The sequence below is a fragment of the Entelurus aequoreus genome, linkage group LG19, assembly GCF_033978785.1.
Source record: "Entelurus aequoreus isolate RoL-2023_Sb linkage group LG19, RoL_Eaeq_v1.1, whole genome shotgun sequence".
Classification (NCBI taxonomy): domain Eukaryota; kingdom Metazoa; phylum Chordata; class Actinopteri; order Syngnathiformes; family Syngnathidae; genus Entelurus; species Entelurus aequoreus.
In genome coordinates this window covers 27,051,100-27,067,874 of record NC_084749.1, presented here as the reverse complement: position 1 = coordinate 27,067,874, position 16,775 = coordinate 27,051,100, and the positions used below count along the sequence as shown (strand labels likewise).

The following is a 16,775-nucleotide window of genomic DNA, read 5'->3' as shown; positions in this document are numbered from 1 at the left end:
TGTTTACTGCATTCACTGCCAAACTGTACTGTACATTGCTGTCACTAAATGGGACTGTAACTCATACATGCCGGGCCTGCTTTTTAACTTTTTGTTACCATTGTATTGTTTTCCTAGATGTTCCAGACGTTACCAATACCCTTGGCTTCTCCCCTCCTTCTAGCCCAAACCCTACTAAAAAGAGCAGCTCCATCAACTGGTCATTCCCCGACAAGATCAAGTCCCCGCGCACAGTCAGGAAGATCTCCATGAAGATGAAGAAGCTTCCAGAGCTGAGCCGGAAACTCAGTGTCAAGGGCCAAAGCAGCAGTAACAGCAATGGGAGTGGTCATTTAGAGTCCAGATCCCATTCACTCCGAGCCACCGGTGGGGGGTCTGAAGCCACCACCCAAATATCAGGCCCTCAAAGGTTAGCTGTATCTGGAATTGGGCAGGCCAGACGAAATGTCATCTCACGCTATCACCTCGACAGCAGCGTGTCCACGCAACACAGCTTCAACAAGAAGAAAAACAATGGGAGCTCCAAATCCACCAGTAAAGGGGGATACTTGAGCGATGGCGATTCACCTGAGCTTCTGGCTAAATCTGGGAAGCACAGCTGTGTAGAAAGTAAGATGGGGAGAAGTAAGGACACAGATGGAACTGGTGGAAGCTCAAAACTAAATGGCACGGATTTGGACATTGATGCTTTCCGACATTACAGCTTCACAGAGCAGCCCAAATGTAGCCAGTACATCTCTGGATTGATGAGTCTGCACTTTTATGGTGCAGAGGACCTGAAACCGCCTCGCATTGACTCTCGTGACGTTTACTGTGCCATCCAAGTGGACTCAGTTAATAAAGCAAGAACTGCCCTGCTCACATGTCGAACTACCTTTTTAGACATGGACCACACCTTTAACATTGAGCTCGAGAATGCTCAGCATCTGAAGCTGGTAGTTTTCAGCTGGGAGCCCATGCCGAGACGAAACCGCGTCTGCTGCCACGGCACAGTGGTCCTGCCTGCACTCTTCCGGGTAACACGTTCCCACCAGCTGGCGGTCAAGCTGGAGCCTCGCGGGCTTATTTACGTCAAGCTGGGCCTGATGGAGCAATGGCAGAACTCTTTGAATGGAGGACCAGGTGGAGACCGTAAACCCCAGGTGTTTGGTGTGGAAGCGTGGCGAGTGGTGGAGAGGGAGGACTCCGGACTCACGGTGCCGCTGCTCATAAGAAAATGCATCAATGAGATTGAGAAACGAGGTTATCAGGTAAGTCCAAACCCACAACTAGTGTACTATAAACTATACTTGGCCTAAACAGTTAGCAAATGTTGTCTATGGATGTTCTAATTCATCCTCCATGATTTACTTGTCATTTTAGGTGTATAAAGGCACATATATGAACACTGTATGTTTCTAGAACATATATCTTCCTGAGCGCGAGGTTGTGGAATTCTTTCCCCGTAATTATATAACTGACAAAAGAAATGTCGCAAAAATAATGTCCCCTGCAGTAGACGCTGGCTCTCAGGAGAATATAACTTTAAAATTGAATTGAAAATAGAGGGAGATGCATTTAAAAACAAGGTTATGGAATACAAAAGTGGACACTAGACATCCTGTATGGCGTGCGAGGAGCGTTCGCCCCGCAGCCAGTAGTAATGCTTCATTACAAGCCTGAGATGAATGAGAAAAGGAGCTGTACTACACTATGATGTCATTACCTTCCCCGGGCATCTAGTCTTTTTTCAGAGAAGAGCAAAAACAGTTATAGACTTAGACTTAGACAAACTTTAATGATCCACAAGGGAAATTGTTCAACACAGTAGCTCAGTTACAATGATGGAAAGGACAATGCAGGTATAAATAGACTAATATAGCTATAAAAAAATCTAACATATATACGAATATATACATAATATGTGTACAGAGTAATTTATATACAGATATATTATATTATGTCTATAACATATATACAATATAAACCAATGACCATGTACAATATTACAGTATATACAGTCTATATGACAGCAGCAGCATAAAATAGAGAATAGGTTAGGAGGACTGGTGATGTGGTGGTGAGGCACCGGTTGTGGTTTTCCTGGATCATGGGATCGTAATAGTGGATCCCCCACACAATGTATTTTATGTGCTCTTTGAAACCCAGTAACAGTCTTCAGAGACACGAGAGAGGCGACAAGGTTTTTTTGTAATTAGGAGTCTGTGGCAGTAAAAGTGTCTGGCTATTGTTTGCAACATCACTCTAGGGGGGCATGCCAGGGGCAGCAGGTGCCTGGGGCCAACAGACAAACATTAGACCTTTAAAAGAAGGCTGACCCTACCCTCAGGACTACTGTTTATCTCTGGCAGCATTGATGGTTCCTTGTTTGATTTCCGCTGTACTTATTTATTATTTAATGAATGGTTAGGTTTTTCTATCAATAGATAATAAATCACCCATCGTTAACGCGTATACCCCCATTCGTCAACTGGGATAAGGTCCAGCTTTGCCATTTTTGCTAATGGATGGATAGTTAATATTTTAGACCAAGTGTATTGATGTTTACATTTGATGTAGTTCTTTTTGGGGGTCACTTAATCTGCATCTAGACTCAAATGACTGACAATTACCGTATTTTTCGGAGTATAAGTCGCTCCGGAGTATAAATCGCACCGACCGAAAATGCATAATAAAGAAGGAAAAAAACATATATAAGTCGCACTGGAGTATAAGTCGCATTTTTTGGGGAAATTTATTTGATAAAACCCAACACCAAGAATAGACATTTGAAAGGCAATTTAAAATAAATAAAGAATAGTGAACAACAGGCTGAATAAGTGTACGTTATATGACGCATAAATAACCAACTGAGAACGTGCCTGGTATGTTAACGTAACATATTATGGTAAGAGTCATTCAAATAACTATAACATATAGAACATGCTATACGTTTACCAAACAATCTGTCACTCCTAATCGCTAAATCCGATGAAATCTTATACGTCTAGTCTCTTACGTGAATGAGCTAAATAATATTATTTGATATTTTACGGTAATGTGTTAATAATTTCACACATAAGTCGCTCCTGAGTATAAGTCACACCCCCGGCCAAACTATGAAAAAAACTGCGACTTATAGTCCGAAAAATACGGTAAACCTATTGTAACTGTAATCACATGAACAATTATGCAGATCAAATTATGTTTGAAAAATACCTGTGATTTTTTGAGAGGCATATCTGATTAGTTGTTTGTCTGACAATTATGTTTGCAGTTTGTATTGATAGCGATTTGGCAGAGTTTTGAGCTATTAGCTACTAACGTTAGCAATCACTGAATGTATAGCCAATCGTAACAACATTACTGCAAATTTTTAGTTGCCTCTTTTGAAATGCTTTTGTGTGTGTGCGCACACTCTGGGCATGTACGTGTGTACAAGACAGCCTGAACTCCAGACTTTTTCCTTGAGGTGATGAAAATGCATGTTTTTCCGATACAGTAATTAGTAATAGTGAAAAATATAAAAATTAAAAAATAAATAGTTTATTTAAACCACAAACTCTAAGCTAGCTGGTAGTGTTGTTATATTTTTTGGTTTGAAAAATTTAACTTAGAGCAAGTTGTAGACCAGACCTGGGCATTCTGCGGCCCGCGGGCCGCATCCGGCCCTTTGTGCGTCCCTGTCCAGCCCGCGTGAGGCCAATTATAAATTACAAAATACATTTAAAAAAGTATCTATGTCGAGTGTGCAATACAACGGTGCTGCTTTTGTTTTGAAAATCGTTATTTGTATTACTTCCGTGTGGACGTGTGCGTGATTATGAGTGAATGTGAACAGCTGCAATCATTAATTACAAAATAAAGTTGAAAAAACATCTATGTCGTGCGCGCAGTACAACTGCTGCTTTTATTTTGAAAAGTATTATTTATGGGCGTGTGTCCGTGTGTAACCTGCGAGTGAAGGTGCACATGCAGCGACAAGTGATGCACGGTTTACACCCGAGACGCTAAAAAGAGAAAAGTTGATGAAGAATGGCGTGTTTCCAACAAGACATGGACTGCAAAGCAACGTTCCCTCGAAGGTGCGTGCCTGCGCAATTGCGCACTGCTCAAGCGTCTGCTGCGCGCAGCAAATATATGCCGCGCACCAAATCAAATCCCATCTGAATTCTAAACAAAATAAACATATTTATTCTATGTAATTTTGCAATGCAACTCTGAGTGACAGTGACAACAAGCGGCCCTAACGGTGTTCGTCAACACCGTTCAATTGAACACCGTTCAATTATTGTAACGTCTATTGAGATGCTTCGAGGACAGGAATTATATCGATCACTTTATTGAGCAAAACTGTTTATATTCGGACATAACCACACCAAAAACATGAGTAAAACACTTCTATCTCGAAAAACTAGTAATTTTCTGCCGTACAAACCAGGCTAAAACCAACTTGTCATCTGTCACCAACACGCATAGCACTAAACCACTGGTGCGTTTATGGCCACACAAAAAGTCGGACAACTCAAACACCACACAAAGTTACACTATGACTCCTCAGTCATACGTGTGCTTATTTTACTGTCATTTATTATTAATGTTAATTTATTTATATTAGTCATGGAATGCTGTTACACACACTATGTTGAAGTATTACTATTATTATTAATTATTATTATTATTATTATTTATCTTACGGTATATATCAAAAAAAATATTGAGCAAAATTTAATTGAAATATTGTCGATGTGGCCCTCCAGCAGTGCTCGGGTTGCTCATGCGGCCCCCGGTAAAAATGAATTGCCCACCCCTGTTGTAGACAGTCACTTTAACTAAGAAAGGTGGGATTTCGTTTTCGACAAAAAAATTCATTTTTCATTCTGGCTATCGTACAGCCAAACATTGTACATAACTATGTAGTCTGTTTACATGAGCATTATTCCATGGAATCGAGTGCCCAAGCACAGAAATCACACACATTGGTAACTCTCTGTGCTTTATTAAAAATGTAGTATGACTGCATTGTTTAATTAGTGTAACGAATAAACAAAATGTAAAATCCAGACCTCATAAAGTGGAAAGAACTTAAGATATGTGGAAATTACGCAGAGTCAATGAGTTCGGGGAAGCTGTGGAAAACTGTACTGCGGCTGTTGTGGATCGGTGGAGGGAATACTTCAAAGACCTTCTCAATCGCACCAACACGTCTTCCTATGAGGAAGCAGTGCCTGGGGAATCGGTGGTGGGCTCTCCTATTTCTGTGGCTGAGGTTGCCGAGGTAGTTAAAAAGTTCCTCGGTGGCAAGATCCGCCCGGAGATCCTTAAGGCTCTGGATGCTGTGGGGCTGTCTTGGTTGACAAGACTCTGCAACATCGTGTGGACATCGGGGGCGGTACCTATGGGTTGGCAGACCGGGGTGGTGGTTCCTCTCTTTAAGAAGGGGAACCGGAGGGTGTGTTCCAACTATCGTGGGATCACACTCCTTAGCCTTCCTGGTAAGTTCTATTCAGGTGTACTGGAGAGGAGGCTACGCCGTATAGTCGAACCTTGGATTCAGGAGAAACAGTGTGGTTTTCGCCCTGGTCGTGGAATGGTAGACCAGCTCTATACTCTCGGCAGGGTCCTTAAGGGTGCATGGGAGTTTGCCCAACCGGTCTACATGTGCTTTGTGGACTTGGAGAAGGTATTCGACCGTGTCCCCCGGGAAGTCCTGTGGGGAGTGCTCAGAGAGTATGGGGTATTGAAATGTCTGATTGTGGCGGTCCACTCTCTGTATGATCAGTGTCAGAGCTTGATCCGCATTGCCAGCAGTAAGTCGGACCCGTTTCCAGTGAGGGTTAGACTCCGCCAAGGCTGCCCTTTGTCACCGATTCTTTTATGGACAGAATTTATAGGCGCAGTCAGGGCGTTGAGGGGATCCGGTTTGGTGGCTGCAGGATTAGGTCTCTGCTTTTTGCAGATGATGTGGTCCTGATGGCTTCATCTGGCCAGGATCTTCAGCTCTCACTGGATCGGTTCGCAGCCGAGTGTGAAGCGACTGGGATGAGAATCAGCACCTCCAAGTCCGAGTCCATGGTTCTCGCCCGGGAAAGAGTGGAGTGCCATCTCCGAGTTGGGGAGGAGATCTTGCCCCATGTGGAGGAGTTCAAGTACCTCTGAGTCTTGTTCACGAGTGAGGGAAGAGTGGATCGTGAGATCGACAGGCGGATTCAGTAATGCGGAAGCTGTATCAAAGCATTGTGGTGAAGAAGGAGCTGAGCCGGTAGGCAAAGCTCTCAATTTACCGGTCGATCTACGTTCCTATCCTCACCTATGGTCATGTGCTTTGGGTTATGACCGAAAGGACAAGATCACGGGTACAAGCAGCCAAAATGAGTTTCCTTCGCAGGGTGGTGGGGCTCTCCCTTAGAGATCATCCTGGAGGAGCTCAAAGTAAAGCCGCTGCTCCTCCACATCGAGAGGAGCCAGATGAGGTGGTTCAGGCATCTGGTCAGGATGCCACCCGAACACCTCCCTAGGGAGGTGTTTAGGGCATGTTCATTTATCCTTTAAAAAAAAAGTTAAAGTACCCATGATTGGCACACACACTAGGTGTGGCGAAATTATTCTCTGCATTTGACCCATCACCCTTGATCACCCCCTGGGAGGTGAGGGGAGCAGTGAGCAGCAGCAGTGGCTGCGCCTGGGAATCATTTTTGGTGATTTAACCCCCAATTCCAACCCTTGATAATTACTCAAAATTATGTATTTTGCATTATTTTCTTCATATAAAACTAGGTCTTGGTCGGATTAATTGGATTATTTCTTATGGGAAAAGTTTGTGCAGTTTCGGACATTCTCTGTGTCATACTTGAACGTAGGTATTTTGGAAGCTTAATGAGACACAAGAGGAAGTATTAAGTGAATATTTTGTAAATAGTTTCTACACTAAACTCAATTCAATTCAAAGGGGCTTTATTGACATGGGAAACATACGTTTACATTGCCAAAACTCTCCATTTGATACACAAAAATGATTGTCCATTGTAGTAAAATCACTTGACTACCTCAGTACTCACTCAAATGGACATTTTTAGCACTAATAAGGATGTTTCTGTTTGCTCAGATTTCTTCTGTTTATATATTAAATTCTGCTCTGTCGTGTTGCATTGTGATTGCTCTGTGTTCCTGTCTGTCCATGTTTCTTACCCTCTATACCCCCCTCAGTGTTGCTGCCATCTTTCATTACTGAAATATTGTATTCACTCTGTATGAGTCTGAGATCAAGTAGAACTGGTGACAAGTAAAGGATACCCCTCTGGTTACAGGCAGACAGAGGTTACGAGAGGGTTGACACCAGATCCCGTTAGAATCCGCATACTGTGTCACTAAAACATGCAAGGGCAGACACAGAGCATGCACTGTGGCTTTTCAAATCATTATGCAGATCTTTGATGGCGGTTGCTTGTCAGAGTCTTTCAGAGTCACACGACCTCAGGGTTCTACAAGCTTTTAAGATGCTGGATGATTGTGGGCTTTTTGAAAAGACGGCCAATAATGCCGTGTCAGACAGTGGAGTTATGGACGTGAGCACTCAATGACCATTAAAGACACATTCTTTTTGACTGGGAGCTATCTGAGTAACCTACATACTGGCTTACTGGACAGTTGGAATGTGAAGGAAGACAAGAGAGGCACTTGCTGCATTCTTGTGTACATTGGCTCTGTTTAAAAATATTTCACATTTAAACAGGACACCACTGCATCCTTCCTGTCCAAAACAATAATGTTCTTACAGTCAATTATGTACGCATAGGGTCCACAAGATGCTTATACAATCTCATGATATTTGATAAAATAAGTATATTAATAATTCGCTATAGCAAAGAGTTTACAAATACAACAATGCTCAGCTTGGACCAACTTTGTCAGAGAGGTATTAACATGTTTAATAGGGGTGTGCCGATACAAATTTTGAGTATTGGCCAATATCGATATTTATCCCATACAACACCATCAACACTTGAAATTAATCAACTATAGAACAATGGTAGGTATAAAAAACACTTATCTATTTATTAATAACCATCTGAAAAGGACATACCGGGTACATATCCTCTCTTTAAGTTGAAAAGTGGAGTGATAATTGTTTTTTGCGACACCTGGTGGCCGCAATAATTAGTTAATTTAAGTTCATACAATAAGTGGAAAGATGCAGACATGTTTGTTTTTGAATACTTTGTAATTCCCTTAAGCAACTACTATATACTAGCAACTAGAATTATTTGATATTTGTTCATATTGACAAATGTGGTGTTTTAGAATACAATATTGTTAAATTGAGAACACTTAAAGTGTACGTCTATCCAGCCATCCAGCCATCTTCTTCTGCTTATCTGAGGTTGGGTCACTGAGGCAAAAGCCCAAGCAGAGAATCCCAGACTTCATTTAGTCTAGCTCCTCCAGCTGGAAGAAGTAGTCTTCCCAACTTGTCCTGGGTCTTCCCTGTGGCCTCCTACCAGCCGGGCATGCCCTAAACACCTCCTCAGGGAGGCGTCTGGGGGGAATCCTGACTTCATGTGGCTTTTTCTCGATGTGGTGGAGAAACGGCCTCACTCTGAGCTCCTCCTGAATACCAGAGCTTCTCACCCTACTCTAAGGGAGAGCCCCACCACCGGACCAGGATCGGAACGTAGATCGGCTGTTAAATTAAGAGCTTTGAATTGTGGCTCAGCTACTTCTTCACCACGACAGATCAGTACAGAGGCCGCATCACTACAGATGCCACACCGACCCGCCTGTCGATCTTACAATCCGCTCTTCCCTCACTCATGAACAGGACTCCAAGGTACTTGAATCCATCCACTTACGGCAGGATCTCCTCCCCAACCCGAAGATGGCACTCAAACTTATTCCGGGCGAGAATCATGGACTTTGACTTGGAGGTACAGATTTTCATCCCCGTCTCTTCACACTCGACTGCAAAACAATCCAGTGAGAACTGAAGATCCTGGCCAGATGAAGCCAGTCGGACCACATCATCTGCAAAAAGCAGAGACCACCAAACCGGATCCCCTCAACGCCCTGACTGCGTCTAGGAAATTCTGTCCATAAATGTTATGAACATAATTGTTGACAAAGGGCAGCCCTTGCGGAGTCCAACCCTCACTGAAAACAGGTCCGACTTACTACCGGCAATGCGGACCAAACTCTGACACTGATCATACGGGGAGCGGACCGCCACAATCAGAACGTCTAGCTTGTTTGGTAGCCAATAGCCTACCATGTTCAGCTTGTGTGTTCAGTTCAGCTTCTCGAGTGTGCAACTCTTGGGTAAGCTAACCATGATGAATATCTGCCAAAAAATAAAATAGAAAAGGAAAATTACTTGAACAGGTTGCTTTTCCTGTAAAAGAAAAAAGAAAAAAGATTACAACTTTTAAAAGTTTATTGTTTTCGGCTCTATAGTATTTTTCTTTAGTGCAATAGGCTGCGAAATGTCTCTTTTAATTGTAAAGGTGGCACATCCTTGAACTAATGTCCTGCTGTAGCTTTTTTACTCCAGATACAGTCAGTAGTCATTTGTTCAACTTATTTAGTTTTACGAGTAGTGTTCCTCAAAGTTCCATTTTAGGTCCTCTGTTTTTCATCATTTGGGCTATTCAACTGGCACTTGTGTTCAGTTAAAAAAAACTGTGAGATACGTACATTTTGGCAGCAGATTCCTAAAACACAAAAGTTTCTGTCATAGAGATGATTTTTGACTTGCTTTTTTTTGCAGAAGGTCCTTAAAAACAGCATAGTGTTCCTGTAACGCTGACAAACTAAATAGACCAAAATCGAATGAATACTGTTCTTAGCTTTCTGAAAATGTGACCATCAAAAACATGTAGAATATCCCTGCATTGTATAGTAACTCTCAAGGTTCGTGTTAATAACAATCTTGATCAGGGCCACAATTTGTAGTACCGTATTTTTCGGACTATAAGTCACATTTTTTTTCATAGTTTGGCCGGGGGTGCGACTTATACTCAGGAGCGACTTATGTGTGAAATTATTAACACATTACCGTAAAATATCAAATAATATTATTTAGCTCATTCACGTAAGGGACTAGACTAGACGTATTAGAGTTCATCGGATTTAGCGATTAGGAGTGACAGATTGTTTGGTAAACGTATAGCATGTTCTATATGTTATAGTTATTTGAATGACTCTTACCATAATATGTTACGTTAACATACCAGGCACGTTCTCAGTTGGTTATTTATGCGTCATATAACGTACACTTATTCAGCCTGTTGTTCACTATTCTTTCAAATGTCTATTCTTGGTGTGGGGTTTTATCAAATAAATTTCCCCCAAAAATGCGACTTATACTCCAGTGCGACTTATATATGTTTTTTTCCTTCTTTATTATGCATTTTCGGCCGGAGCGACTTATACTTCGAAAAATACGGTAATAACTTTTGGCTCACACTCAAGAACTTTAACACTGTCAAGTACCCATTTCCCCTTTTCCTTTGTAGTACATATGATTCTATAAAGTCATTAAACTGATTTCAGACAAAACACTAATCCCTCTGATCCCATCATTGCTCTCACCACCCTACAAAGAATCCACATGCCTGGTGAAGAAACTTGTTTTCTTTTACCTATTCTGAATACAGGCCTGCCGCTGCCTGCCATGTTGCTTGGCAGCCGCAGTGTGTGGAGAACGAGCCCTCTTCCGCTAACAGCTGTTACCCGCCTGTGCTTGACTCTACCCCAAACAGAGGCTCTTTTTTTCTGAATGGACTTGTTGTTCATTGTGCCAACTGACTTCTGTTTACTTGCACACAAAGCTAAATCCTCAACTAATCAGTCCTCCTCTCTCGCACTCGTGTGAGGTTAAAAAAAAGAGAGGGCTCGCAAAAAGTTGAGGTCATACACTGGAGCCTGGAAAGACCAGTAGTATGGGAGTGTGTGTGTGTGTGTGTGTGTGTGTGTGTGTGTGTGTGTGTGTGTGTGTGTGTGTGTGTGTGTGTGTGTGTGTGTGTGTGTGTGTGTGTGTGTGTGTGGAACCGGGCCCTACCCGCCACTCACAGCCCACTGACCTAACATGTTGCCAAGGCAACCACACCAGTTGGTCAGCCATGCCACATACCAGACGGACACATGTACGGGAAATGATGGTATGTCTGTCGCCAGACTTAATCCCAACATAAGAAGACAATAGGTGCCAATTTTCACTATCCGATATCAATGTCAGAAAAACATTCTGCAGTTTCTTGCTTTCACACTCTGGAGACTTTTAGGTAAAGACTCATACAAACCCTGTTTCCATATGAGTTGGGAAATTGTGTTAAATGTAAATATAAACGGAATACAATGATTTGCAAATCATTTTCAACCCATATTCAGTTGAATATGCTACAAAGACAACATATTTGATGTTCAAACTCATAAACTTTTTTTTTTGGCAAATAATCATTAACTTTAGAATTTGATGCCAGCAACACTTGACAAAGAAGTTGGGAAAGGTGGCAATAAATACTGATAAAGTTGAGGAATGCTTTTCAAACACTTATTTGGAACATCCCACAGGTGAACAGGCAAATTGGGAACAGGTGGGTGCCATGATTGGGTATAAAAGTAGATTCCATGAAATGCTCAGTCATTCACAAACAAGGATGGGGCGAGGGTCACCACTTTGTCAACAAATGCGTGAGCAAATTGTTGAACAGTTTAAGAAAAACCTTTCTCAACCAGCTATTGCAAGGAATTTAGGGATTTCACCATCTACAGTCCGTAATATCATCAAAGGGTTCAGAGAATCTGGAGAAATCACTGCACGTAAGCAGCTAAGCCCGTGACCTTCGATCCCTCAGGCTGTACTGCATCAACAAGCGACATCAGTGTGTAAAGGATATCACCACATGGGCTCAGGAACACTTCAGAAACCCACTGTCAGTAACTACAGTTGGTCGCTACATCTGTAAGTGCAAGTTAAAACTCTCCTATGCAAGGCGAAAACCGTTTATCAACAGCACCCAGAAACGCCGTCGGCTTCGCTGGGCCTGAGCTCATCTAAGATGGACTGATACAAAGTGGAAAAGTGTTCTGTGGTCTGACGAGTCCACATTTCTAATTGTTTTTGGAAACTGTGGATGTCATGTCCTCCGGACCAAAGAGGAAAAGAACCATCCGGATTGTTATAGGCGCAAAGTTGAAAAGCCAGCATCTGTGATGGTATGGGGGTGTATTAGTGCCCAAGACATGGGTAACTTACACATCTGTGAAGGCGCCATTAATGCTGAAAGGTACATACAGGTTTTGGAGCAACATATGTTGCCATCCAAGCAACGTTACCATGGACGCCCCTGCTTATTTCAGCAAGACAATGCCAAGCCACGTGTTACATCAACGTGGCTTCATAATAAAAGAGTGCGGGTACTAGACTGGCCTGCCTGTAGTCCAGACCTGTCTCCCATTGAAAATGTGTGGCGCATTATGAAGCCTAAAATACCACAACGGAGACCCCCGGACTGTTGAACAACTTAAGCTGTACATCAAGCAAGAATGGGAAAGAATTCCATCTGAGAAGCTTAAAAAATGTGTCTCCTCAGTTCCCACACGTTTACCGAGTGTTGTTAAAAGGAAAGGCCATGTAACACAGTGGTTACCATGCCCTTTCCCAACTACTTTGGCACATGTTGCAGCCATGAAATTCTAAGTTGATTATTATTTGCAAAAAAAAAATAAAGTTTATGAGTTTGAACATCAAATATCTTGTCTTTGTAGTGCATTCAATTGAATATGGGTTGAAAAGGATTTGCAAATCATCGTATTCCGTTTATATTTACATCTAACACAATTTCCCAACTCATATGGAAACGGGGTTTGTAAATGGTTTATGGTTGTATGCTGTAATTTTTTAACACTTCCGGTATGAATTGTGTTCTTCATTGGGCACAGGGTTTTTCCACTCACAGAGAATGTGGCGCTTATTCAACATCTGGGACTGGGTGCAGCTCTGCAAAGCACAGACATACATATTTGTATTGAACGTTAAAGGCAGGAATGACTAACATGATTCCGATAATGCTGTTTTGAAAATGAACTTCAGTCAATTTCACAGATTAAGAAGAACAGTGTATGAAATTGATGCTACATTCTACAATGATCCGTAATCACTCAGTGACCCTTCATGCCCATTTAAGAGTATGTTATGCATATTTTGTGCTGTATTTCAGGAGAGCATGTGATCGTAGCATATCATGCATTCATTCTGTGAATTCCACTCGTCACAGAATAAATAAATATCTCGTGAACAAAAGAAAAGTCAAATTGCTTCAAGACAAGTGACCTTTACTTAAAATGTCACATGGAAAGACGTTATAGCAGTGGTCCCCAACCTTTTTGTAGCTACAAGCAGTCCCCCAAAAATAATTTTCATTAAGAAATACAATCATGTGTGCTTACGGACTGTATCCCTGCAGACTGTATTGATCTATATTGATATATAATGTATATATTGTGTTTTTTATGTTGATTTAATTTTAAAAAATATATATATATATATATATTTTTTTTTTGTTGTTGTTTTTTTTTATTTCTGGCGCGGCCTGGTACCAATCGGTCCGCGGGACGGTACCGGGCGGCGGCCCGGTGGTTGGGGACCACTGCGTTATAGGATCCCTCCTGTTCCATTCTCTTAATAATTGGTTCTCTTAATAATTTGTCTCGATAATGTATTTGTGTTTATGACCGAGTGGGAACAAATAGCGAAAAATAAATTGTGGCGGGCCGCCACATTTGAATAAATTTGAGAAGTATGAGAAACACTAAAGAATGTGATAATTGTTCTCTGTATTCTGTTTGACTCTTGCGTGAGCCACGTATGTTTACTTGACCTAATTTCACGCTTGTGTGGGGCTGTGTTTGCAGGTGGTGGGGCTCTACCGTCTTTGTGGCTCCGCAGCTGTAAAGAAGGAACTACGAGAGGCGTTTGAAAGAGACAGTTACGCTGTGGAGCTTTGTGAAAACACCTATCCCGACATCAATGTCATCACAGGTAAACAATAGCACCCAATGACAACATAGTGCACCGACACCATACGCCAGATCCTTGTAGTTCGCTGAGCTTCACACAAGGATCTGGGACTTCTCAATAGGAGATGTATTTCAGAAGAGGGGCCTTGTAAAAAAATCATTGTATGTGATTGGATAAACCACTTGTCCGTTATCTTGAATGACGTGCCACTTCAACCACTCACATCGAAATCAACCTGTGATGCTGATGAGAGCGACGCTGTGAAATCCAAAACAGAACAGCCGACATATTGGATAACGACAGAGCGAAAAGTTCTCTGTTCATGTTTTAAAGAATTAATATTCGATAGATTCGACAACCCAGTTGCAAGAGCAGAATCAATGTCAGCACACGACTCCTCGCTGCATGCCGCCATTGTTGTTTGAATCAAACAGTCGCTTCGGCGCTACGTCACATCTATGAAATCCCGCCCGGCGATCCTGATTGGTTCATTATTTTTTGCTATCTTAAAGGAGTTTGCAATGCCCTCGAGACCAGATCCTTGTGTGGAGCTCAGCGAACTACAAGGATCTGGCGAGAGTCAGGTTACTGACACCACACATACCTCTTGAATATCATTTAAAGTCCTATTGTGCAAGAACAACATTATAAATGCAAGTACCCAAATCACCTACCATAGTTTTTAATTAGTGCGGTAAATAACCGCTAACGGCTGAGGTTTTTTTTTCTCCTCCAATCAGAATAGTTGAGCCTCGCGTTTTTTCGTTTTTCGCTCTAAACAGAAAGAAAGACGTCTTACTTTTTGCATCGCTCTCAGCACCTGAGCACGTTTATTTAGCAGTGAAATTGACTGAGCAGAGTGACCCCTCTTTTCAGTTATTAACAATTTTTGTCTCGGCGGAGACATGAGCGGGGCGTCGCCACCAACACACTCACAAAGAGCCTCGCGGCCTGCCAGTGAGAAGTGCCGCTAACTAACACAAGTAGGAGGAAAAAAATACGATTATAAAGCCAAATGTCCCGTTGTGGGAATATTTTGGATGGGCGATATTAGCCCACCAACACAGGCGAACGAGCGAATATGTCGTCGTCATCACATGATAGCAATAAACGAAAATACAACTTCCGACCTCATTTTTCCAACTGGGAAAAAAATGCACTTTAAGATGTTTGATACCTATTTACCGTATATTTCGGATTATAAATCACAGTTTTTTTCATAGTTTGGCCGTGGGTGCGTCATATACTCCGGAGCGATTTATGTGTGAAATTATTAACACATTACCGTAAAATATCAAATAATATTATTTATCTAATTCACGGAAGAGACGAAGCAAAATGTCAGCAATTGTCACACACACGTCAACCAATAAGAATTCGGCGGGGGAGGGTCATGGCAGAAGTGCATTGTGGGTCATGGGATGCTAACTGCTATATGCTATATGCTACTGCCGTAGCTATTAAAATGCATCATTTCTACATTGGCGGTAACTTATAAAAACTGAGAAGGGCTGAACAAAAATGGCACCGAAAAGGAAATCATATACTGCAGATTACAAGATGAACGTAGTGAAATATGCAGCAGAAAACAGCGATCAAGCAGCAGAAAGAAAGGACGCTAGCGGCGCATACCAGAGCGACAACGAGGAAGAAAATTTAATCGGATTTAGCGATCAGGAGTGACAGATTGTTTGGTAAAGGTATAGCATGTTCTATATGTTATAGTTATTTGAATGAATCTTACCATAATATGTTACGTTAACATACCAGGCACGTTCTCAGTTGGTTATTTATGCGTCGTATAACGTACACTTATTCAGCCTGTTGTTCACTATTCTTTATGTATTTTAAATTGCCTTTCAAATGTCTATTCTTGGTGTTGGATTTTATCAAATAAATTTCCCCCAAAAATGCGACTTATTACTTATTATGCATTTTCGGTCGGTGCGACGTATACTCCGGAGCGATTTATAATCCGAAAAATACGGTACGTTACATTTTTGCCCACAGAAATGAGTCAATTTTATTTTTTGTTTGTTTATTTATTTAGGATAAAGTTGTTTACCTTACTATTACAGTACAATTGTAAACAATTCTACAGTGATGAGAAATAAAAGTTGATATCCTTTTAAATGGTCGTTTGCATTATTATTATACATTATGATTACATTACATTATAAACACTGTATGGTTTTCATCAAATATTTCTCCAGTAAAGAGCATGATGTTGACCAAATTTAGTATTGCAGTTTCATGCATTTTTATGTATAAAATATAAAAATCGAGAGAAAAATCGCAATTAGGTTTCTTCTCAAAATCGTGCAGCCCTGCTGTCAAATGATCTATTGTTTTATTCCGATTAATCACACTTTGGAATGTGGATTCATTACAGATTTTTACTCTCTAGTATATATAAATTAACTTATAAAAGACCCCAATAGTTGGACACAAATGCATTTTATCGTCAGAATGTCATTCAGGAATTAAAAAAAAAAGTTTTACTTAAGTGCACGTCATGTATTTGCTCAACACTTGGTAGCATTTTAATATAATTATGTTCAATCAGGGTTTATTTTGGTGTGAAATTTACCAGCGAGCACACCAGTCAGTCTCCTCACTTATCTTTGCATTGACATATGCATTGACCTGATCACTGACCGTATAACAACCCGGGCCACCTTTCAGGTAACCATCCGCAGTTAAAGTAAAGGAGCATGTACAGTCAAAATGAATTGTGTGATTAATCTGTGTATCCATCCATCCATCCATCCATCTTCTTCCG

At 41.4% G+C, this 16,775-nt stretch overlaps 1 protein-coding gene across 1 annotated transcript in view; it reads left to right on the top strand.

Moving 5' to 3' along the window:
- syde2 (synapse defective 1, Rho GTPase, homolog 2 (C. elegans)) overlaps positions 1-16,775 on the top strand; it is an 83,625-nt gene that overhangs the window by 25,647 nt on the left and 41,203 nt on the right. The window contains exons 4-5 of the mRNA XM_062028199.1: positions 118-1,250; positions 13,888-14,014. Of these exons, the coding sequence (XP_061884183.1) occupies positions 118-1,250; positions 13,888-14,014 (1,260 nt within the window). The remainder of the gene's footprint in view (positions 1-117; positions 1,251-13,887; positions 14,015-16,775) is intronic.